Source organism: Mobula birostris, chromosome 15 (genome assembly GCF_030028105.1).
Source record: "Mobula birostris isolate sMobBir1 chromosome 15, sMobBir1.hap1, whole genome shotgun sequence".
Lineage (NCBI taxonomy): Eukaryota > Metazoa > Chordata > Chondrichthyes > Myliobatiformes > Myliobatidae > Mobula > Mobula birostris.
This window is the reverse complement of record NC_092384.1, coordinates 33,643,106-33,666,122: the sequence shown is the minus strand read 5'-3', so window position 1 is coordinate 33,666,122 and position 23,017 is coordinate 33,643,106. Positions and strand designations below refer to the sequence as shown.

At 37.9% G+C, this 23,017-nt stretch overlaps 2 protein-coding genes across 7 annotated transcripts in view; one reads left to right on the top strand and one right to left on the bottom strand.

Annotated features, from left to right (window-relative positions):
* rbl2 (retinoblastoma-like 2 (p130)) overlaps window positions 1-1,893 on the top strand; it is a 129,358-nt gene extending 127,465 nt beyond the window's left edge. For all 4 annotated transcript variants that reach the window (XM_072279571.1, XM_072279570.1, XM_072279572.1 and 1 more), the window contains one exon: window positions 348-1,893. In XM_072279571.1, coding sequence (XP_072135672.1) covers window positions 348-518 — 171 coding nt within the window. In that variant the 3' untranslated portion in view covers window positions 519-1,893. The remainder of the gene's footprint in view (window positions 1-347) is intronic.
* A 4,232-nt stretch (window positions 1,894-6,125) lies between these two features.
* aktip (akt interacting protein) overlaps window positions 6,126-23,017 on the bottom strand; it is a 29,446-nt gene continuing 12,554 nt past the window's right edge. For all 3 annotated transcript variants that reach the window (XM_072279576.1, XM_072279574.1, XM_072279575.1), the window contains 9 exons: window positions 19,623-19,732; window positions 18,231-18,439; window positions 17,820-17,884; window positions 17,615-17,715; window positions 12,476-12,564; window positions 11,664-11,762; window positions 9,221-9,328; window positions 8,022-8,082; window positions 6,126-7,109 (listed from right to left, as the gene is read on the bottom strand). In XM_072279576.1, the coding sequence (XP_072135677.1) occupies window positions 7,002-7,109; window positions 8,022-8,082; window positions 9,221-9,328; window positions 11,664-11,762; window positions 12,476-12,564; window positions 17,615-17,715; window positions 17,820-17,884; window positions 18,231-18,439; window positions 19,623-19,664 (882 nt within the window). In that variant the 5' untranslated portion in view covers window positions 19,665-19,732 and the 3' untranslated portion in view covers window positions 6,126-7,001. The remainder of the gene's footprint in view (window positions 7,110-8,021; window positions 8,083-9,220; window positions 9,329-11,663; window positions 11,763-12,475; window positions 12,565-17,614; window positions 17,716-17,819; window positions 17,885-18,230; window positions 18,440-19,622; window positions 19,733-23,017) is intronic.

Genomic DNA, 23,017 nt, shown 5'->3' with positions numbered 1-23,017 from the left:
TCAGTATCTATTACACCATCAATTTTGGTGTCATCTACAAATTTACTAATCATCACTTTATTTATCATCACCAGCATCCTCATATGACAAACTGAGGACCGCACACACCACTAGTTACAGGCCATCAATCTTTAAATAAAAACCTTCATTACTACTCTGCCTCCTAACCAAGCCAGTTTTGTTCCAATAGACGTGTCAAAATAAGCCATTTAAACAATCAAACATGAGCCATCGTTTTCTCCGCCTTATTTGATACCAGACCTATGATCAAATTCTGAATGTGGACTTTGGAAACAAGCCAATTTTTTTCTTGCAACTAAGATGATTCCTTTTTTTACCACCTGCAGAGACTGAGAGATATCAACAACATGATCAAGACTGGTGAAACTCCAACCAAGAAACGTGGCTTGACATTGGATGATGGCAATGAAGTGCCAGCTAAGCGGGTTTGTCAGGAGAACCATACTGCACTATATAGACGTTTGCAAGATGTGGCCAATGACAGAGGCTCACACTGATTCTATTTGTGCCTCATTACTTTGGTAATTTGTTGAGAAACAGTAATGGGCTTTGGCACAAATACCAACTAATTATATCAACTTCATGACTTGTCCCCCTGCCTTTGAGTCCAAGAAACTGGAAAGCAGACCAGAGGAAAATTACAGCTATGCTTAAAGCTTTTGCTAAGCCATATAGTCAGTGAATACATGCTGTAGGAAAGTGCGAAATGGACACAAAGGGTCAAGCGCTTTAACAGATATCCACAGTTTCTTGCTTTGTAAAGCAGTTTACCTTTAAAAGATCGGATTGTTAAAGAGGGGCATCTTAGGATAAGAGATTTGTGAAGCAAAGTATTTTAAATAGCATTTTATTATTTAAGCTTTTCCAAAATAAGTATTAAAACAGACTTATAACAAGTTTTTCATATCAAATTCAATTATACTATTACTACATTTGTATGTAAACTTAGGTTAACATGTTAAAATTTTAAATACGTTTTAGAAAGGACAGGTTATTTTCAAAAGCAAAATTTAGGATATGATCCTATTACTGATATACAATTGTGCTGTGCAACTGTTCGGATTGGACAATAGCGTTTAAATTCCCATGGACAAGTTTTCCCTCCTCCACAGTTAGCATTCCATGTCCAAGGATTACATTCAAAGTGCCCAGTTTATCTACAGTGGATTTTGGTGCCCAAAACTGGCCGTGTGGGTTCAGTGAGCGTGGAAGGTCATGAATAGCATGCAAATAATAAATACGGAACCATCAAAAATTAAATATGAGTTTGAAATGGTAGACTAGAGACAATAGTTTAGGAGAGAAAATGTTAAAACAAAAGCTTCTATTTAAAAGAATATTGATTTTATGGAAGATGACCCATTTTATTTTCAGGTTTTCATACTTGATGTCACTTAGACCCTTCACTTTCTATTGATTAACAAGTTAATCTATTGCAAAAACAAAATATTGTAGATGCTGAAAGTCCAGACAGACAAATAAAAAAATGCAGGTCAGGCAACATTTGGAAAGAGTAAAAGTTTTAACTTAAGGCTGTTGAATATCCAAATCAAATGTAATGGGATTTCAAGTTAGGAAACAAATTTAGCATGTTGTTGTCATGCAGTGTTTGTCCTCAAGTGGTGTACTGAACATTCATCATTCAAGTCTTAGGCTGTGCGGAGATAAAATTATTTATTTAAATGAATGTACAATGACACAGATAATGCACTTAATAAAACAACTCCCCAGCAACACAAATTGGAGCACAATTGGAGCTGGAAGTACTTGGCAAGTCAGGCAACATCTGCAGAAGGATGTAAACAGTCAACCTTTTGACTGCCAGTGCATAGGAAGGATCTTAACAAGTCACGCAGCATCTGTAGAGGGAGAATGAGCAGTCAGTATGTCGGGTTAAGTTCCTCCAGTGCTTTGTGTTGTTCCAGATTCCAGCAGCTGCAATCTCGTCTCCAAATCCTTAGTGGTTCTTTTTCAATATTACCTGCACTCTCCAGAGGGCTGATCAGTCATGAGGGCTATAGTCAGGAATTTAAACAGCATCCTGCAGCTCGAGGATATGGAGATTTTTCAAAACACAATTCAAAGAATCAATTAATATATCCAGACCCTACACTTTGCTTCTGGATCACCAAATTGATCCTGAGAATTAAACAAACTGACAAAGGAACATTTGTGCAACACTTACCCCACCTTTAGAGAAACGTGTATTGCTACTTGTTTGGATTGGTTACCACTCAGTAGTAATGAACGCTGTGAGTATGGGTACATAAATTCTGTCAGCATCTGCTATTAGCTTGTGGAATATGCAATCAGATTCAGAACCAAATCTTTTTAATCACCCCTTTGCTCACTTAATAGACTGCTTAATAACAGACCCTAATCTACTGCAAATGCTTTGCTCATCTGATCTGAAATGCCTCATAAATCACACATCTATTGCCACAACAGTTATTTTCTAACTTGGTCAATGCAGTTGAATTGTTCTGTAACTAAAGAAAAACAAAACAACGTGATCTCACACCAGACGGAGCACAAAAAGACCACAGCAGATACTCAGAGGATCTCAGACTGAAAAGTCAACAGTTTATTCATTTCCACAGATGCTGCCTAACCGGTTGGATTCCTCCAGCATTTTGTGTGTTACTTCAGTCAATAGCTGTTACAATCTGATGTCAGCCATTCAATTCCCATTTATACTTTACAAGTAATTCTACTGTTCTTTCAAATTAACAAGCAATTACTATGAAGCACAGTATGCACCCAATAGGACAGATTAATATGGTTGCTAACTTTAGTAAACCCCATATATAAACTTTTAGACATTGACTTGACATTAAATTTGTTATAATTAAATTTACTGACAAAAAAATAAGAGGAGTATTTAAAATTTTAACAAACATCTTAAATGTCCTTGGTAGATAGATTTCAGAGTCTCTTACCTGGAACAAATCAGTAGACTGAGCAGGAAGTGTATGGTAACACACACAAAATGCTGGAAGAACTCTGCAGGCCAGGTAGCATCTATGGAAAAGAGTACAGTCGATGTTTTGGGCCAAGATCCTTCAAGTCCTGATGAATGGACTTGACCCAAAATGTCGACTGCATAGTTTTCCATAGATGCTGCCTGGCCTGCTGAGTTCCTTCAACATTTTCTGTGTTGCTTGGATTTCCAGCATCTGCAGACTTTCTCTTGATTAGGAAGAGTATGGTATTACTTCCAATCACCTGCCTTAACATTCAGTAGAAGTCTCAGTTTTCCATGATACTTTGCAGCTATTTTGTCCTCAGTGTTTGAGTAGTATGTATTCTACCTTATTATTTACTTAGCATAAAATAGAGTTTTAGTAGAAGAGAAAGGGCTGTCATCAATTCTTTAATGGTTCAAAGAAATCAGATTCACAAGAACTTAATTCAGTTCTTATGTATTCCTGTCAGCTTCATTCACCATGCCTTGGTAATACAAATCTCAACCAGATGTAAATATTTTGGCGTGCAAGAAAGCAATCTGTATTAGTCATATTCTTCAATTGGTGAAAGGAGATACTAAATAGGAATATAGCAATCTTTATTGTTGTATCATGAGTGCAGAAAATATAGGTTGGGATTAAAGCATCCAGATTTTATTGGGCACCATTGACACTGCAGATTCACCATGTTGCTCAGATCAGTTGAAAACATCGACGTGCACTCAAAGACAAAAAGAAAGCCTCAAATAGCCTATACCCAAAGGTGGTTTTTAAAGCAATGCAAAAAGCCTATAGTAAAATTTTGGCTAGATGGGTTTACATTTTAGTACCAGTCCTTGAACACAATTTCTCAATTAAAAACAACTTTACATAAAATTTTTAAAAGATTAAGGGATAATTGATTTAGGATATCATTTTAGTTAAGTGGTTATGGTGTTTATTGTATTGTAGTTTGCAGTAAGTGAGTTCAGTCCAGATAACAATGGGAATTACTACAATTCTTATTTTAAACAGGGACCCCGCAAGTGTGTCAAAAAACAACTTGTTTTAAAGCTTATTAATCTGCAGAAGTATTTAAATTATAACTGATTCGTTAAAGAAAATGTTTTGTGTTGTTTCTCTGTAAAAGTTGTGAAATCTGATGATTTAACATTTGTATGTGTCTACATCCTTTTATAAAATAATTTGTTACTAATTTAGAAAATGGTTTATGATCAAGCAGTCACATCACACATCTTAGAACAGGTTACTAGAATTTGTTTTTCTATTTCCGTAAAAGTTGATGGAAATTAGTCTTTTAGAAGACACCTGCACCAACATTTTTTTTTAAATCCATGTCTCAACTTGAATGTTGGCATGAGAGTCTGTTTTGGTTACTGCCCATAATTTATAATTCAGGAAATTGATTTAGGAATAAGCAAACATAATTTTATAACTGAATGAAAACTCAAATGACTATTACTATATTTAAAAGTAAAATTTCTATGAAGTTGAGTGATAATCTTTGAGGCAAAAGAAATCCAGTGTTTAAAAACCAAACCTTAAGTGCGGTTTTATTTGGTTCTTCATTGCTGATTAATTTAAGCCATCCCTGCTCTTTCAGACAGTGAGCCATCTGAACCTCTACCATTTTCTGTTATATTGCAGTCAAACTTTTAAAAGCATTCACAATACTCATTTCTGATTATGCTAGAGCTTATTTAGTTTAACTGAAAATACAAGACTCTGGATTCCATAGAAAAGAAATTTGATTCCCCATTGTAAACACTGGTTAGGGAAATAAAAATCTTGCTGGTGTTTGGAGGATCTTCAAAAGTTGCAATAAATAAGCTGCACTTTTTTTTCATCAATTTAGAGATCATTCAGGACATTAGGATAGACGTGGTTTTTAGATGCAAGTGGCTAGTGAACATTTTTCTTTCCAATGCTTATAGAACGTGCTTGTGGAGTTGGGGGGGGGGGGTGCAAAACAACAAACATCCTGCTACTTGCATCTTCGGCATTCAAGGCACTGACTAATTACTAAATATTAATGGAATCCAGGGATATGGGATTAGTAAGAGAATCATGCCATTATAAAAGATTGGTAACAACAACGAATAGTGGAAGCAGGCACATAAGGACCAAATAATTGACTCCTGTCTATTTCTTATATTCTTAAGACCTTGTTAATTCAAGATTCTACAGCATACTGAAAGCAGCCAATGCTCATATTGCTCTTGAAGACCAGTTTGTACATGTAACTTGAGTTATAGTAAATGCCATTATAAAATCTATATTGTGTTTTTTTTTTAAAAAACTCAAACTCAATATCCGCATTTAGTATTTCTTGGACAAATACTTACATTAATTCAGGTATCAAAAACACAGGGTGTAGGGCATCACTTAGATTTTCAAAACCACTGCCATCTTATATAGTAGTTTAATTACAAACTTATAGTTTTATTTTGTGTGAAGGTATCCATTAGCTCAAATAGTGGCTAAACTCCTATCACATTGCACATGGAGTTCAGATCAAATTCCTGGATGGATGACAGCAGATAATATCAGACAAAAACACAATAGAGAAGTAAAATGCTCGGGAGGAAAAGCAGAATCATGAATGTGATTATGGCTAATTCTTTTTCAAACCCTTCATATTTGTTTGAATTAAAAGGATATTCAGTGGGGGTGGGAGGGGGAAATTGAAGGATTGGCAATAATCTACTTTTTAAATTGGTGGAAGTGATATAGCACAAAAAAAAACAAGTTACAAGACTAGAGATGGCGATGGTAGAATCACTGTAGGACACAAGCTAATTACTGTTCGATGCAGGAAGACAGAAAAAATGTGATCAGAGAGAGGCAGAGCAGGTTAGAGAAAGAAAAACCCACAAACAAAAAGCTCAAAAGAGATTAACATACAAGGTTAACAGCTGAGTGTGTAAGTGCCGAAGCCAAAGCTAATGAATTTGCACCACAGTGCCATCTGGTGGTAAATACACATACTGTAATGCAAGTAGGCATTTTATCAAAAATAACTAATACTATCACTAGTGGCAATCAAAGCCAACAGTCTTCAAATGGAAAGAGACAGCATATTCCAAAAGTAGTTACTCGTGTGCCCATGTACATACATACACACATTAAAAAGTAATCAGCAGTTTTAGTTTGTTTTTATTTTAAAGTTAAGCCATAATGACATCAGTTTGTTGGTCTGCAGCTATTTCACCTTTTAATAGACCCCACCACAAGTAAACAGCACTTTTATTACACAATGTGCTGCTTGATTGCACAAGATAATTATAACATGAATGTCTAGGAAATAATCTTCTTTGAACTGATTCAGACACACTATATAAAGATCACCAAAATTACAAAGCTTGGGGCCCCACTGAATGCACTGTTTCTTTAACAGATTAACCTACTCAAATACACGTCCAATGAACTGATGTCACTTTCAGCACCATTTCATCTCAAAGTGCTAACTATAGGGTCAAAAATGCTATTTACAAAATATATATGCTAATATTTACATTAGAAAACTCAACCATGATTTTATGAAAACTGCAAATAGTCATACGCTATGTAAAATATAGTTGATCTGGATGATTACTGAATGTCTAAACTCAAAATCTTAAAACTCTAGTGGCCAGTCCCGAAACATGAAAAACATTTCTACATAATAATGGCAGTATTACAAAAATGGTGACATCTTTATGAAAGAACCACGCAATTCAGTTAACCACCCCAACATAATTAATAGTTGTATTGCCAAGATTACCTAGGTAGTAGAGGTCTCCAAAACGCAAGTTTTAACAAACTTTGTTAAAAGTGGAATTTAAACAAAAGTTTAAAATCTTTATAATTTATGCGCAAGGAACACCATCACCTGCATTTTGTTTTTAAACCGTTGCCGCTAAAACAAAGTCCAATATCTGAACCAACACAGGGGAAAAAAAATATTATATCTCAGTTGACCTGGTCCATTATGCCTCAGACAGAAAGTGCCTCTTGTGCCGTTGATAAGATGTACTAGGTTTGTGCAGTGTTTTCATCCTTGCTGAAAGGTTGTGTCGAACCAGGTTTTACCCAGGAAAGACCAGACACATGCACGCCTTTGTTCTGATCTTCAGGTTTTCTCTAGGCAAGAGAAAACAAAACCATAACCATGCATCTCACAATTCCAAGTTTAATACTGTACAGAATATCAAATAAGGTGGAAATAACCAGACCCTCAAAGCATTGCACAAGATTGGTTAGTAAATTAAACTAAACTGGCTTAAAGTAGTGGAAGAGGGAAGTTAGAAGTTTAGTTTAAAAGTGGGGGCGGGACAAATAGCTTTCCCATAAACAGTGGAATAGAAAGAGAAACTCAGGTGAACAAGGACTCCTCTAAAATGGTAAGTGAATGTTTAACATTCTACAGCATGATAACTAAGCAGAATAAGACTCCAAGCCATACAGGGAGATGGTTGGGACAAGTGACCAAAAGTCCAACCTACAAAAGGCAAGTTTAAAACGGCATCTTAAAAATGATTACACTAGAAGCCAAAGGAGGGACTCTAACACCTTGGGGACTAGGCAGCACAAGTTTGAACCTGGATACAAGTTGGGTAACGTAGAACAGTAAAGGAACCAAAGTCCAAGATGATACTTGAACTTAATTGTAACAGCGATAGGTAGGAAAGATGCACGAAAATAAAAGTCAGGACAAAAAAAGCAGAAAAATATTTTTTCAGCACTGCCACTGAAAACAGCAAGAGGAACTGCTAGTTACACATCAGATCTAAGTGGCAATTCACAATTGTACAATGCGGCCAAAAAGTTACTGCTTGTAACCGAAACACCTTGGCACAAGCTCTAATTTAAATGCATATGAGCACCTGTCTTCCAGCAATCAGCCAACATAAATACGAAGCAGTCATGTGTCATGAAATTGAGATCATGATCGAGGACAAGGACTGAACAGGATGGTTATGAAGGAGAAATGGGTGGGCTGGATGACATGTTAGCTAGTAACAAAACAGTTTTCAATATATGTAGGAAATGTACCTTTTGGGTCAACATCTTCTCTCTGGCTTCTTCATGTACTGCTGGATTCCAGGGTGAAAAGCTTTGGAAAAAACAGGTATATATTTTTAAAGAAAAAATGTAATTCTCACTTTGCATATGATGATCCAAATTTTTATCTCTTTTAAAGTCAACACCTCCTTGGTGGCATGAAATTCTACAAGTACTGACAGCCTTCAAAGAGCCTTTTCAAGTGACCATTTGAGTTCTCAGCCTGAAATTTGAAACTGTTCAGTTCATATGGAGGCTTAATAGCCAAAGGAATTAATGATCACTTCAATCACAAGTGGAACTGCTGGTTTCCATGTCCCTGCTTAATCTGGGATTCAAAGCAAATTCTATCTTCACTATCCTCAGCAACAATTAGAATTGTAAAACTACTGCAAAGTTGAACAGAATGGCAGAGATTTTTATTCTTGGCACATAGGATAGTTCATTTCCTCATTATGATGTACATTTAAAATTTTAGCCGAACAAAAAAAATTACCAGGACTAAAGTTCTAAACATTATCAAGCAATCTACTCTGCACATAACCACACAGTCAATGTTGAGGAAAGCCCATCACAAAAATACTTTGGTATTACATAAGATAACATTATCAAGCAAATTTAAAGTAAAAAGAATGTTCAAGTAGTTATTTATCAACTTAATTCAAAGTTTATAATTTTAATTACAATACAATTCAAACATATTACAATAAATTGTGTCATTAAAAATTATTCCACAAATATTCATATTTTGTGTGCCTCAGGCAGCAGGGAACATCAAAAACCTTATTTTATGTATCTAGAATAGGCCAGATGTTCAATGTTAGTCCATCAAGTAGGCCACAATTACTCCCAAAACCACTTATATATAGTGTTGATTTCAAAAACATTATTGGCAGTACAAATAATTTATTCATGCAAAGGACAGATTGAGTTATTGACACTTTAATTTAGTTATACCTTATTGTTCATGATGGAAAATTCCCACAAACCTGGTTTTATAATAAAAACACAATCACATGTAAACTTGCCATTTGTAGATCAAAATCAAATTATCTTTCACATGACAGGAACAAGTCAATAATCATAACTACTAAGCACACACTTCAAATGCACGTTGGATACAAATAAGTTTTGGTTTAATGGGAAGGTATTAGAATTAGTCCCAAAGCTTAAAATTTAATCAAACTCACCTAATTGCATAGGGGTCATCCATTTTGGGTTGATCAAAGAGATGACTGTTGCATAGTTTCACACTATCAACTACTTTGCTTTTGAATAAATGTATGTCCTTTTCGTATCTGGAAAGGAAGGTACATTTTCAGATTGATCAGTGCAATGGTTTCTAATTAAGCCCGAGAACAATTGAAAGATGCAGACATGATGAGGGACCGGGCTTCAAACTGAGTGGCTTGCTTTTGAGCCTTTAATTCACATCTTTATCTGTAACCACCTTTCATATTCTGCAAGGTTTTTAATTAAAAGATTTTTATCCATGACCTCAGATTCACAGATCTCGAATGTGCACAAAGTTGCTGTGGTTCGTCAATGCTAAACAACAGTGCAAACACATTTACATGACTAGTAGCATTTTAGCCACCCACCTAATAGTGTAGGATCAGACAAATATCCATAAAGTTTTAAGGCTACTTCATATTGGAAGGAAAATTCATCAATATTCTAAGTACAGGTGTCCCCCGCTTTTTGAATGTTCACTTTACGAAACCTCACTGTTACAAAAGACCTACATTAGTCACCTGCTTTTGCTAACAGGTGTTTTCACTGTTACGAAAAAAAGGCAGCGCGCAGAAAAAGCAGCGCGCCAAAAAAGTGGCCGCTCTCCCCCAGATTTGGAACGGCATTCTTGCCGGCATTGCTTAAACACATGCCTCTGGGCAGCTGTTAGCAAAATGAGTTCTAAGGTATCGGAAAAGCCTAAAAGAGCTCGTAAGGATGTTACACAGCGTAAAACTAGACATAATTAAGCGTTTCGATCGTGGTGAACGAAGTAAAGACAAAGTGAGTTTGGCTTGTGGAAGTTGACGAAGGTGATGTTGAAGAAGTTTTGGCATCCCATGACCAAGAACTGATAGATGAAGAGCTGATACAATTGGAAGAGGAAAGGATAACAATCAAAACCGAATGCAGTAGCGAACGGACCGAAAGTGAAGTCATCCAGGAACTGAACGTGAAGCAACCGCAAGATTTTCGCTGCAATGATAAAGTAAGACTTTAATTTTGAAAGGGTACATCGGTTTAGGGCATATTTGCAAGATGGTTTGAGTCCTTACAAAGAACTGTATGATAGAAAAATGCGCGAGGCCTTCCACATCAGCCACAGCCACAGCAGACGACGAACCTCGACCTTCGACATCGAGGCAGGCAGACATACAAGAAGATGACCTGCCTGTCCTGATCGACCATGAGATGACATCCCCGTGTCCCACCACCCCAGTGGCCCCAACACCCGGGCCGCGGACAGACACCGATTCGTGGAGAATGCAGCGGTAGCCGGGAGGCATCCAGCACGTCTTTAAGAAAAAAGCCGAAATAAACATGCTAATTAATTACATGCCGGATGGGACCTAATTAATTAGCTTGTTTATTTTGGCTTTTTTCTTAAAGATGTGCTGTGTGCTTCCCGGCTGCCGCTGCACCCCTGCATTCTTCGCGAATCGGTAGCGGTTCGCTGCCTGGAGGGTGGGGGCCACTGCACCACCCCAACCTCCGATGACTCAGCCTAACACACCATCATCAGTGTACTTTATGTCTTCCTGATTCCCGTAAGTGATACTACACTGTACATACATTAATTCTACTTTATATCGGCTGTGTATTTTTAGGTGTTGTTTGGTATGATTTGGCAGCTTCATAGCTTAAAGGTTCCCGGAGAGCGCTTGCACCGTGTTTTTGCCAACAGCGCTTGTGTGAGATTTTCACTACGGAGAACAGTGCAGGCAATCGCTGTAGAGAAGTATTTCTAATTTATATAGGCTGTGTATTTATCATATCATTCCTCCTTTTACTATATGTTACTGTTATTTCAGGTTTTATCTGTTATTTGGCATGATCTGGTGGGTTATTTTTGGGTCTGCGAACGCTCACAAATTTTTCCCCATATAAATGGTATTTGCTTCTTCGTTTTACAACATTCCGGCTTACGAACTGTTTCATAGGAACGCTCTAACTTTGGATGGCGGGGAAACCTGTACCGTTCAAATTACATTTTTATTTTAAAAAAAACTTCAACAACCTACTCATTTTTTCCAACATTATCTCCTGAAATTTCAAATATTCAGTTATTAATTGGCTACAAGTTTGGAAGGTTGCTGTAAACAAACATTTATCAACACTACAATAATAACTTAAATTTTGCAAATGTAATGATTACTATTGTGACACCATGAAATTAGCAAGAATTTTCAAATAGATTTATACAGTTAAGCATGGCTGATAGCTGGAAGGGTCAGTTGAGAGTGCCACTTTGCAGTCAGTTCCAGAACAGAGATCATTAGCCCATTCTTTAAAATTCAACCCACTATAATTTTGTCCATAAATATCAGGTACAAAATCACTCTTAGAGTTGTGGGCTTACAGCAACTTAAATTTGGTTAGGCCATAAAGTTTTGAACTCACAGTACTGCAGCTTCAGGATTCGAGGGATTAAGGATATCAATCTTGTAGAACACTCGACGGGCAAACATCAACACCTGCCAGATGTGGTTATAATTTCGCCTGTAGGAAATACATACACATACAACCATCAGGAAAGATTCAACATATTTTGCCTCATTTAACATTTGCTACTTTTCCCCATAACCTTCAGGCAATAAATTAGTAAATGGCATATTTTTTCACCCAAATTCTCTTAAGGTATTTTCACACCTTACTGAAGCAATTGCAACAATTGTGTACCTTAATTTGCACTAGTTGCAGGGATGAGGAACAGACAAGGCCAAGGGCTAGAATTGTTTAAAAACTATGCAAGGCTGTTACACTTTCAAGAGCAACTTCCAGCATCGGCATAGTTGAAATAGTTATCATCATTGCTCCACCCTGGTTACATTCTTTGCGCATGCAATTGAAACAGAAATAGTCACTTGATAACAATTTCAGCTTTTTGCACAATCCTCTCATTGTATTCTCAATAAAAAGTTTTGTTGTACAAGGTGTGGCCAGTCCTTTTTTTAAAAAAAGAACAGAATACCAAAGTAGAATTAATGGCAAAATAAGCACCTGTAATGTTAAAAATCAGTGCTTTATTTCCTCGTTTGCTGTTTAATAATTCCCGAGCCTGACTGACTTGTCTGCCTGCTTGTTGCAGCTTATTTATAAAATTTATATCACACAGACCTCATTTATATATCTGATGCCACAGAAGCAGCATCCCATTAGGAGACTAAATTGTGTCACACGCTGAATAATGTGAAACAATTAAGTGTACTAACCTCCATTTTGTGAATGCACTTTTTACATCCAATTCTCCTGTCGATGGATCCACTAGTGGGTGGAAGACTGGTATATCAAACATCAAACGCTAAAATAATGCAGAGCACAAAGAAATATCTAAATATATTCTTTTGAAGATGTTCAACAGTTCACAGCATTTGGTTCTCATTGTTAGCACAGCATAGGCAAAACATCTAAAGCTGGGCCTTGAATTATTTTAATTCAGGATGTTTCTGTACCAGTATTGGCATTAAAAGGTGTTTTTGATTATCTATTAAAAAGATAAGCCAAATGCATTAATTTTCAGTTTCTATGTCACAGTTTGTGCAGCTTCACAGCTGTGTGTCAGGCATGGCTATAAGCAGCACTGGGGCCCCACAGGGAACTGTACTGGCTCCCTTCCTGCTTACCCTGGACTTTAGCTACAACACTGTCATCTGCAAAAATTCTCTGATGACTTAGCAATAGCCGGGTGTATAAAGAGGACAGGAGGACGAATACAGGGCCCTGGTGGAGGACTTAGTCAAATGGTGCAAGCTGAATCATCTGCAGTTCAATATCAGTAAGACAAAGGAGATGGTGATGGATATAGGAAGATGAAGCCTGCAAGTATCTGGATGACAGATTTGAGTGGAGACTATGTGCAAGAAGGGCCAGAGTTGCCTCTACTTCCTGAGGAGACTGAGGTCCTTTAGAGTATGCAGGCCTCTCCTTCACATGTTCTACCGGTCTGTTGTCACAAGTACAATCTTCTATGCAGTGGTGTGTTGGGGCAATGGCATCAACACGGGTGATGCCAACAGGCTCAATAAACTGATTAGAAAAGTTGGCTCTGTTACAGGAGTCAAACTGGACACACTGGATGCTGTGGTAGAACAAAGGTAATTCTGGATAATGTTTCTCACCCCCTGCATGCCATCTTGGCTATTCTTACCCTCAACCATTATGCTCTATAATGAGTCAACCTATAGCTGGGTAAGTGATGAACTCCTCCTGTTAGAGTGTTTGTGGCAACACATTTTTCTTTATTCTTTCTACTTCTCTTCTAATATTTGTATCTGTGCACTTGTAATGCTACTGTGACACTAATTTTCTTTGGGATCAATAAAGTATCCATATCTACATTATAATTTGTAATGACAATAATAACACCTGTTCAGTTGTCTACTGCCTCGGGAATCACCCACACTCCATGTTACCAGGCAGATTATTGCACGTAAACAAATAAATGTATTTGGCCCAGCAATCTACAGACAATTGCATTTTGAGATCTACATTTTTTAAAACCAAAATGCATAGCTAACATTGAAATACATTGTGAAGTATTTATCAAAAACAAAATGCTGTAGATTCTTAGCAGTTCAGGCAGCATCTGGGGCCTAACTTAATCCACTTTATAGAATATTACAGGCCTCTTAGGCCATGACATTGCACTGACCTTTTAGCCTACTCCAAGATCAAACACTTCCCTCCATTTTTCTATCATCTATATGCCTATCTAAGAATTTCTTACATGTCCCTAATGTATCTGCTTTTATTACCACCCCTAGCAGGTTGTTCCACACCCACTAATCCCAGTCTAAACAAAACAAACAAACTTACTTCTGGCATCCCACTATCCTCCAATCACCTTAAATTATGCCCCTTATTTACAACCTGGAAACCAGTCTCTGGCTATCAAATTCCTCAATTTTATTTTCTTAAAGCAATTTGAAAGTATCTCATTTTCAACTTTACTCTGACTCCTATGCCATTTAGATTCTGACTGTAAAAATAGAGCCAAAAGCAAATTTAGAAGTTTTTATATGTTTAACATTCCAAAAGCAACAGAGCAAGAATATCTGGAGTAATCTGACAAAGGTTGATGGAAGTTGGCATACAAGCAGATAGAGTGTGTAGTGAGACTGTCAGGAAGGACAGGCAGATGACAAGACAAAATTCCAGTCAGTGGGTTGAGTTGCCATGTAACTTGGAGACAAAAAGCAAAAAGGATGACAAATAGAGGACTGAAGGTGTTATATTTGAATGCTCAGCATATGGAATAAGGTAGAGATCTTGTAGTGCAGTTAAGAGATTGGCAGGTATGATGTTGTGGGCATCACTGAGTTGTGGCTGATAGATTATAGTTGGGAGCTTAACATCCAAGAATATACATTATAATCAAAAGCACGGAGGTAGGCAGAGGGGGTAGCATGGCTCAGTTGGTAAAGAATGAAATCAAATTCTGAGGAAAAAGGTGACATAAAATCGGAAGATGTAGAATCCTTAAGGTTACAATTTAGAAACTGCAAGGGTAAAAAGACCCTGATGGGAGTTATATACAGGTCTCTGAACAGTCAAGATGTGGGGTACAAATTATAACGAGAGATAGAAAAGGCATGTCAAAATGGCAATGTTACGATGGTCATGGGGTATTTCAATATGCAGTTAGATTGGGAAAATCAGGTTGGTGCTGGATCCCAAGAGAATTTGTAGAATGCTCATGTATGGTTTTTTTTTTGATCAGCTTGAGGTTGAGCCCACAGGCTATTCTGGATTGATGCTGTACAATGAATCAGATTTGATTAGGGAGTTTAAGGTGAAGGAACCCTTAGGAGAGGGTGATCATAATATGACAGAATTCGCCTTGCAATTTGAGAGGGAAAAGTTAAAGTCAGATGTATCTATATTACAATGGAATAAAGGGAATTAGAGACATGAGCGAGGAGCCAGCCGAAGTTGATTAGAAGGAGATACTAGCAGGACAGCAATGGCTGGAGATTGTAGGAACAATTCAAAAGAAGCATAGTAGGTACATCTCAAAAAAATAGTAGCATTCTGAAGGCAGAATGACAGAACTGTGGCTGACAAGGGAAGTGAAAGACAACATAAAAGCAAAAGAGAAGGCGTATACTACAGCAAAAATTTGTAGGACGTTAAAGGATTGGGAAGCTTTAAAAAACAACAGAACACACCTAAAAAGTCATAAGGAGTGAAAAGATGAAATATGAAGGCAGGCTAACCAATAATATCAAAGAGGATAACAAAAGATTTTTCAGATATATAAAGAGTAAACGGGAAGCGAGAGTAGATATCGGACTGCTGGAAAATGTCGCTGGGGAGATAGAAATGAGGGACAAGGAAATAGTGGATGAACTGAATAAGTATTTTGTATCCATTTTCACTGTAGAAGATACTAGCAGTATGCCAGAAGTTCAAAAGTACCAAGGTGCGGAAGTGAGTGAAGTTGCTATTTGTATGGACGTGGTGCTTAGGAAACTGAAAGCTCTAAAAAGTAGATAATTCACCTAGACCAGATGGTCTATAACCCAGAGTTCTGAGAGAAGTGGCTGAACAGATTGTGAAGGCATTAAATAATGATCTTTCAATAATCACTAGATTCTGGCATGGTTCCAGAGGACGGGAAAATTGCAAATGTCACTCTATTCTTCAAGAAGGGAGGGAGGCAGAAGAAAGAAAATTATAGGCCAGCCAGCCTCACCTCTGGTAGGGAAAATGCTAGAGTTGATGGTTAAGGAGATGGTTTGGGGATATTTGGAGACATGTAATAAAATAGGCTGAAGTCAGCATGGTTTCCTGAAGGGAAAAATCTTCCCTGACATATCTGTTGGAATTTTTTGAGGAAAAAAAAACAGGCAGGATAGACAAAGGAGAATCGGTTGATGTTGTGTACTTGGATTTTCAGAAAACCTTTGGCGAAGTGTCGGTGAAACCGCTTAACAAGATAAGAGTCCATGGTATTTTAGAAAGATGGTAGCATGGATAGAGCATTGGCTGATTGGCAGGAGGCAAAGAGTGGGAATAAAAGGAGCCTTTTCTGTTTGGCTGCCAGTGACTAGTGGTCTTCCGCAAGGTCTGTGTTGGGACCATTTCTTTTTACGTTATGTGTCAATGATTTGGATGATAGAATTGATGGCTTTGTGACCAAGTTTGCAGACAATACAAAGATAGATGGAGGGGTAGATAGTGTTGAGGAAGCAAGGAGGCTGCAGAAGAACTTAGTTTAGGAGAATGGGCAAAGAAGTGGCAGATGGAATATAGTGTCAGAAGTGTATAGTCATGCACTTTGGTAAAAGCATGGACTATTTTCTAAACAGACAATTTTTTAAAAAAAGGTAGAGGAATAAAGCGATTTTGGAGTTTACATGCCGGACTGTCTAAAAATTCATTTGCAGTTTGAGTCAGTGGTGATCAAGGCAAATGCAATGTTAGCATTCATTTCGAGAAGACTAGAATATAAAAGCAAGGATGTAATGCTGAGGCATTGGGCAGGCCTCACGGAGTATTGTTAGCAGCTTTGGGCCACTTAACTAAGAAAAGAGGTACTGACATTGGAGAGAGTTCAGAGGAGGTTCACAGGAATGAAAGGGTTATTGTATCAGGAGCGTTTGGTGGCTCTGGGCCTGTACTTGGAGCTTAGAAGAATGAGGGGATATCACATTGAAACCTATTTAATGCTGAAAAGCCTATATAGGGTGGATGTGGAGAGGATGTTTCTTATTGTGGGGGGAGTCCTAAGACCAGAGGGCAAAGCCTCAGAATAGAAGGACATCCATTTAGAACGGAGATGAGGAATTTCTTTAGTCAGAGGGTGGCAATGAATTTCACAGATTCGCCACAGGCAGCTGTGGAGACCAAGTCACTGGGTGTATTTAAGGTGGTGGTTAATATGTTCTTCATTAGTCAGGATGTGAACGGTTACAAGGAAAAGACAGGAGAACAAGGTTGAGAGGGAAAATGGACCAGCCATGATGGAATGGCAGAACAGACTGGATGGGCTGGATGACAGAACTCTGCTCCTGTATCTTATAGTCTTTTAGACCTCAGTTTAGGATACATGCCACCAAAAATGTCACAAAAAAAAAACTACACCTAGTCTAACACACTAACAGGAAGAGATTAATTTTCTTTGACTATTCATCTGCATTTTTTTTTTTTTTAAAAAAAGAATGTCACATTTACCCTCAGATAGTTCGTTACTTCATTCCTCATTTGGCAGACTGACAGAATAATAGATAATGCAAAATGTTATTTTATTCAAATCAAAACTGTTTTACCTTAAGTGATATCAGTGTGGTACAACATGAGAAAGTGTAAATCATACACATTGTAAAGGGAATTATATGAACATTACTTACAGGACACTCTCCATCTGGATAATTATCAGGGATGTAAATAGTAAATTTAAACACACCATCCTGGTACAACCCATGCCTGATGAAAATTACTCCAAACCACACTGCGAGAAGGAATAAAAAACATTTTTGATTTAAATAAGAGTAGGGAGAAAATTTAGAAATAATTTATCTAAAACCAGTTTAAACTTTTAATGACAATACTTACTTAATGCAGATCCATATGAAGGTTGTATATAGATACCAGGCAACTTCTGTTTTACAACTAAGGTACTGTAAAATGATAGGAATATCAAAATTATAAAGTTCAAAATTTCACCAGATCAGCAAGTTCAAATCACCATCCAAATGCACCAAACAAAACCTTTCTAGCTATGGCATATGAACTAGATGTGCCTTTTCCAATTCATCCTTTTCAAAGGGGAAAGCATCAAGAATTGTATGAATATGGAGCTGAGAACTATACTACGTTAATGCAAAATTCATTAAGCAGTTCTCAGCTGTACTTTAATACTTATTTCTGCAAGTTTCATGGGGTGACAGCATGTTAGCAAATTCTTTAAAATCAACGTGATATTGCACCAAGAGGAATACATGAAAAATAAAATACACCACTCACAATTCAGCAAGGAGAGAATATTCTAGGTAAAATGGACCATATGAAGCATGTGTTCCATTTGTTGACTGCGTAGATGTGATAGGAGAAATAGGTTTAGTTACAGGAACAGCATTTCTTGGTATTGAGGGCAACTGTTTTTTAGATGCTGAAGACCGTGGAGGACTAGTCTTCTGTTCACCAGATACACTCCTTTCTTCACTGTCAGATTTCTGTACAAGACAAAGTCATTAAGTTATTTTAAATTTCATTACGTTCTACAATATCCTCAACTGTTTAAAATAACATTGTGGGTTTCAGAAAGTTTTGTTGGCCAGGCAAGTCAAGGGTTAAAGGTTTACAGGATACAAAAGTGGAGTGGCAAATTGGATCCAAGATTGGCCGAGTGGCAGGTTGTAGAGGAGTTATCATTGATTGGCATTTTTATGATCTATGGTAGTTACCGCTGATGTCATACAAGGCTCAGTTCCCAGATCATGCTCTGCCTTGTGAAGTACTTGACTTAAATGTAGGAAGCACAAGGAGGTTTCCCAAGGCTACTAAAACTGGCTGTCTGGTTGACAGTGAAGAGGAAAGCTGAGCTTCAAAGAGATTATAAAAGTAGTGGAAAACAAAATTTAATCCAAATAAATGAGGTGGGGGGAATAAAGGTGAAATTTCAAGGAAATATACAATAAATGCCAAGATAATGCAGAAGAAATGAAGCTTGAAGTTATGTACACACATCCATAAAAAGATAACTGGACAGATAGATCAGGTGGTTAAATGGGCCAGCAGGATGACCTTTATTTTGTTTAATAAGAGCTAGAGGAAATGCTAGAACGACGTACAAAGTTTACTATGCCATAACTCAGATATCATGTACAATAGTGGGCTATCACATTGCAAGAAAGATATGCTAGCTGTGGATGAGAGCAGTGAAGCCAAATCAAATATAGGAGATATATATATATTTAAGGTCACCTGCTGAAGGATTAGAGGGGAAGGAAGAAAATACTTTCACAAATGAAACTTATGGCTCAAAGAAAGCTGGTAACACAGCTATCCTCATATTTAAAAAACACTTGGATGTGCACTTGAAGAGTAGTACCTTACAAGGCCACCAATGAGAAACTGGAAGATAGGATCAGACTGGTCACTGAATAGCCTATGTGATATAGTGTAGTCCAGTTATCATACAGTTCCAAAACATCAAATTGTTCACTGTCAGCATTTTGGAAAAATATTGCAACTATTTTCACGCATAGTATTTAATTAAAGTGGAAATAGCCTAGTCATTTAAAATCTGTAACAGTTGAAATATCAAAAACACTTTCCTTGATCGCCTTCAAAGAGAATGTAGGTCTTAAACTTGAGAGAATAAATACTTGGCTGTGATAAACAATTTTCCATTACCTTACGAGTAGAACTTGTAGACATGATCCAGAAAGGGTTCATTACTTGCACCAACTTCACGACCAAGCCAAATGTATACTTGCTTAAGCCTTTCTAGTCAACTTTATATTCTGGAATAGATTGTTTTAGGAAAAAAAATTAATATCTACATCAAATGTTCAGGATACGATAATGAGATTGAGGAGGGTATTACAAATCTCTGGCTGACAAGAGGGACATGTAATCTGTGCAAAAGCAGTTGTGAATCACATGATGACTACAAAAAGTATAGAGTGCACTTGACAGCGAAATTAAAAGGGGAAAAAAGATACAAGGAGGATCTAGCAGGCAAAGGGAGGCAAAATCCCAAGAGATTTTACCAGTTTATTAAGAGTAAAAGGATGCCCAAGGAGAGAATAGGTCCCCTTAAAGCATTGTGTGCAACCAAAGAAAAGAGGGGGTTTTTAGTGAATATTTTGCTTCAGTATTTACTGTGGAGTAAGTGATGGAAGCTAAAGAAATGGAGGAAATTGGTGGTGGTGGTGCTTTGGACAAATTAGCATGGGAGGAGGTATTGGAGGCCTTAAAAGTGCAGAGCATTCTGAAGGACATGATCTACTAACATGTGGAGAGATGGGGTCTGATTTGTGACAGTTAGTATGCCTTTGTGTGGGGGAAGTTGTGTCTGACAAATCTCTTGAAGTTCTTTGAGGAGTTAACCAAGATGACACATGAGAATAGGGCAGTGGATGTTGTTTACAAGCACTGAAGCAAGGTCTTTTGACAAGATACCTCACGGCACACTAGTCAGGAAGGTTAGATCAAACATCTAGGTACAGCGAGTGCACTGGATTCATAAGTCGCTCAGGTGTGAGGAAGCAGGGACAATGGTAGAGGTTTGCTTCTCAGTCTGGGGAGGCCTGTGTCTAGGGGGTACATAGAACTGCAGCGCATAGTTCACTGAAAGAGATATTACAGGTAGACAGGTGGTGAAGAAAGCATTTGGCATGCTGGCACTGCATTCAGGGCACTGAGTATAGGAGCTGGGAAGTATTTTGCAGTTACACGAGATAGTGTGCCCATATAGAGGGTAGTTCCAATAGTGGGATAGCCTAGGACCAGGGGTACAAACATAGAAGGACATCTCTTTACAGCAAGGATGAGAAGGAATTTCTTTAGCCAGAGGGTGGTTAATCTATGGAATTGATTGCCACAGATAGCTGTAGAGGCCAAGTTATTGGTATACTTAAAGTAGAGGTTGATAAGTTCTTGATTAGTAATAGTGTTAAAGATTATGGGGAAAAGGTAGGAGAATGGGGCTCCCAGGTCTTATGTTGGTAAGGTTGCACCTGGAATATCACAGAGGTCTGGTTGCTTTATTATACAACAGAAATAGAGCAGGAGGATAGAGCTTTGCAGGATATTGCCTGAACTTGGGGGACCTGAGTTCCAAGGAGAGGTTGCATGGTCTAGGACTTCATTGACTGGAACATTAAGAGGCTGAAGGGCGACCTGATAGAGGTATTCAAGACCATGAGGACACTGACAGGGTGAAAAACAGTCTTTTTTCACTGGAAGGCATGCTAAAAACCAGAGGGCACAGGCTTAAAATCAGAAGTGACAGGTAAAAGGAACATCAGAGGTAACTTCCTTACACAAAGGGTGGTGTGCATTTGTAAAGAGCTGCCAGAAATAATGGCAGGGATGGGAACATTGGCAATATTTAAAAGCCGTCTAGATAAGCACCTGGGGAGGAGTTTAGCAAGCTAAGGGCCAAATGCAAATAGCTCACTGAGCAACGTAGTCGGTAAACATGGGATGAGCTGAGGGGCCTGTTTCTGTGCTGTATGATTTCACGAGGGCTGGATAAGGACATTTTTCCCTGGAGCAAAGGAGATTGAGGAATGAGCTTGCAGAGATTTATAAAATGATGAGCAGCAAAGATAAGAAAGCCTTTTTCCCCCAGGGTGGGGGAAGTCTAAAACTAGAGGACATCATTTTAAGGGGTGAGCAGGAAGGTTTAAAGGCGACCCAAGGGGCAAGTTTTCCACGCAGAGGGAGGTGGGTAAATGGAAGGAGCTGCCACAGGAAATGGTAGAAGCTGGTACAATTACAGGAAAGGGTTGAGGAATATAACCAAATACAGGAAAATTGTTTAAACTCAGGTAGATACCTTAGTCACCTGAAGGCCTATTTCTGTAAGACAGATGCACAAACTTAACTTCCATCCTTTCCCTGAAGAGTTCAATTCAAAAAAAACATGGCAGTGTTGGATCAATATTTGCATGGAAATGTTAATTTAAAATCAGTAGCTATGGTGATTAACCAGACTTGGCAACTAAGAGCCCAGAAAAACAAAATAGTGGACATTCTCCCTTATAATTATCGAGCTCCCTTGGCATTTTGGGCAATGATGCTGCAAGTATCACGGTCATGTCTGGTTCTATGTTTGAAAGGCTTGATACACGCTAAACTATTGGTCTTGCATCATTCACCACCTTGATTTCCTAAAGCACTTGATAATGAAGTAACTATAATAATGCACAAACTCCATATAGCAAGTGACAAAATGTAATAATCACCAGAAACCTATAGACATAATTTGAGTTAATTCACATTTTGTAGACGATTGTGGATGGGATCTTCATACTAACCCTGAAGAACACAGAAGAGGCAGAGTAGAGCTCTGGTGATGCAGGTTCAATTCTGACCTCTGAAGCTGTGTCTGGGGAATTTACACATTCCCCTTGCGACCACGTGGGTTGCCTCCAGATACTCAGTTTTTTTTTTTATCTGTATCCCAAAACTTGTGTTGATAGATTGACTGTTGTAAGTTGGCCCTAGTGTGTAGAAAGGTGGGAGGCTCTGGAGATTGCTGATAGAAATCACGAGATTAGTGGGGCATGGGATTTCATTGTGAATACGTATAGACTCATTGGGTCAAAGCGCCCTTTTTTTAGTGGTATAACACAGAAATAGGCCAATCAGCTTATGCCAACCATCAAGTAGCCATCTACTCTAATCCCATCCACCATATTTCACCCCAAACTTTGTATGTTTTTGCATTTTAAATGCTGATCCAAATAGATTTCAAAATGTTGTGAGACTACTAGCCTCCTCTATGCACTAAAAATCCTCACATCTCCTGCAAATCTTGTATCTGTTCACTAATTTTAGACACTGCTACTATGGGGGATTAAAAAAAATCCTAACATCTACCCTTATCTATGCCTTTCAGTTTTATATGCGTCTATTCCATGCTGTCTTCAACCTTTCATTCTAAGGAAATCCAACCCAGCTTATCCAGGCTCTGCTCACATCCTAAGCAACATCCTGATGATTCTCCTCTACACCCTGTACAATGCAATTCATTCCTTGCTATAGTGTGGTGACCAGAGTACACACTGCATTCTAAT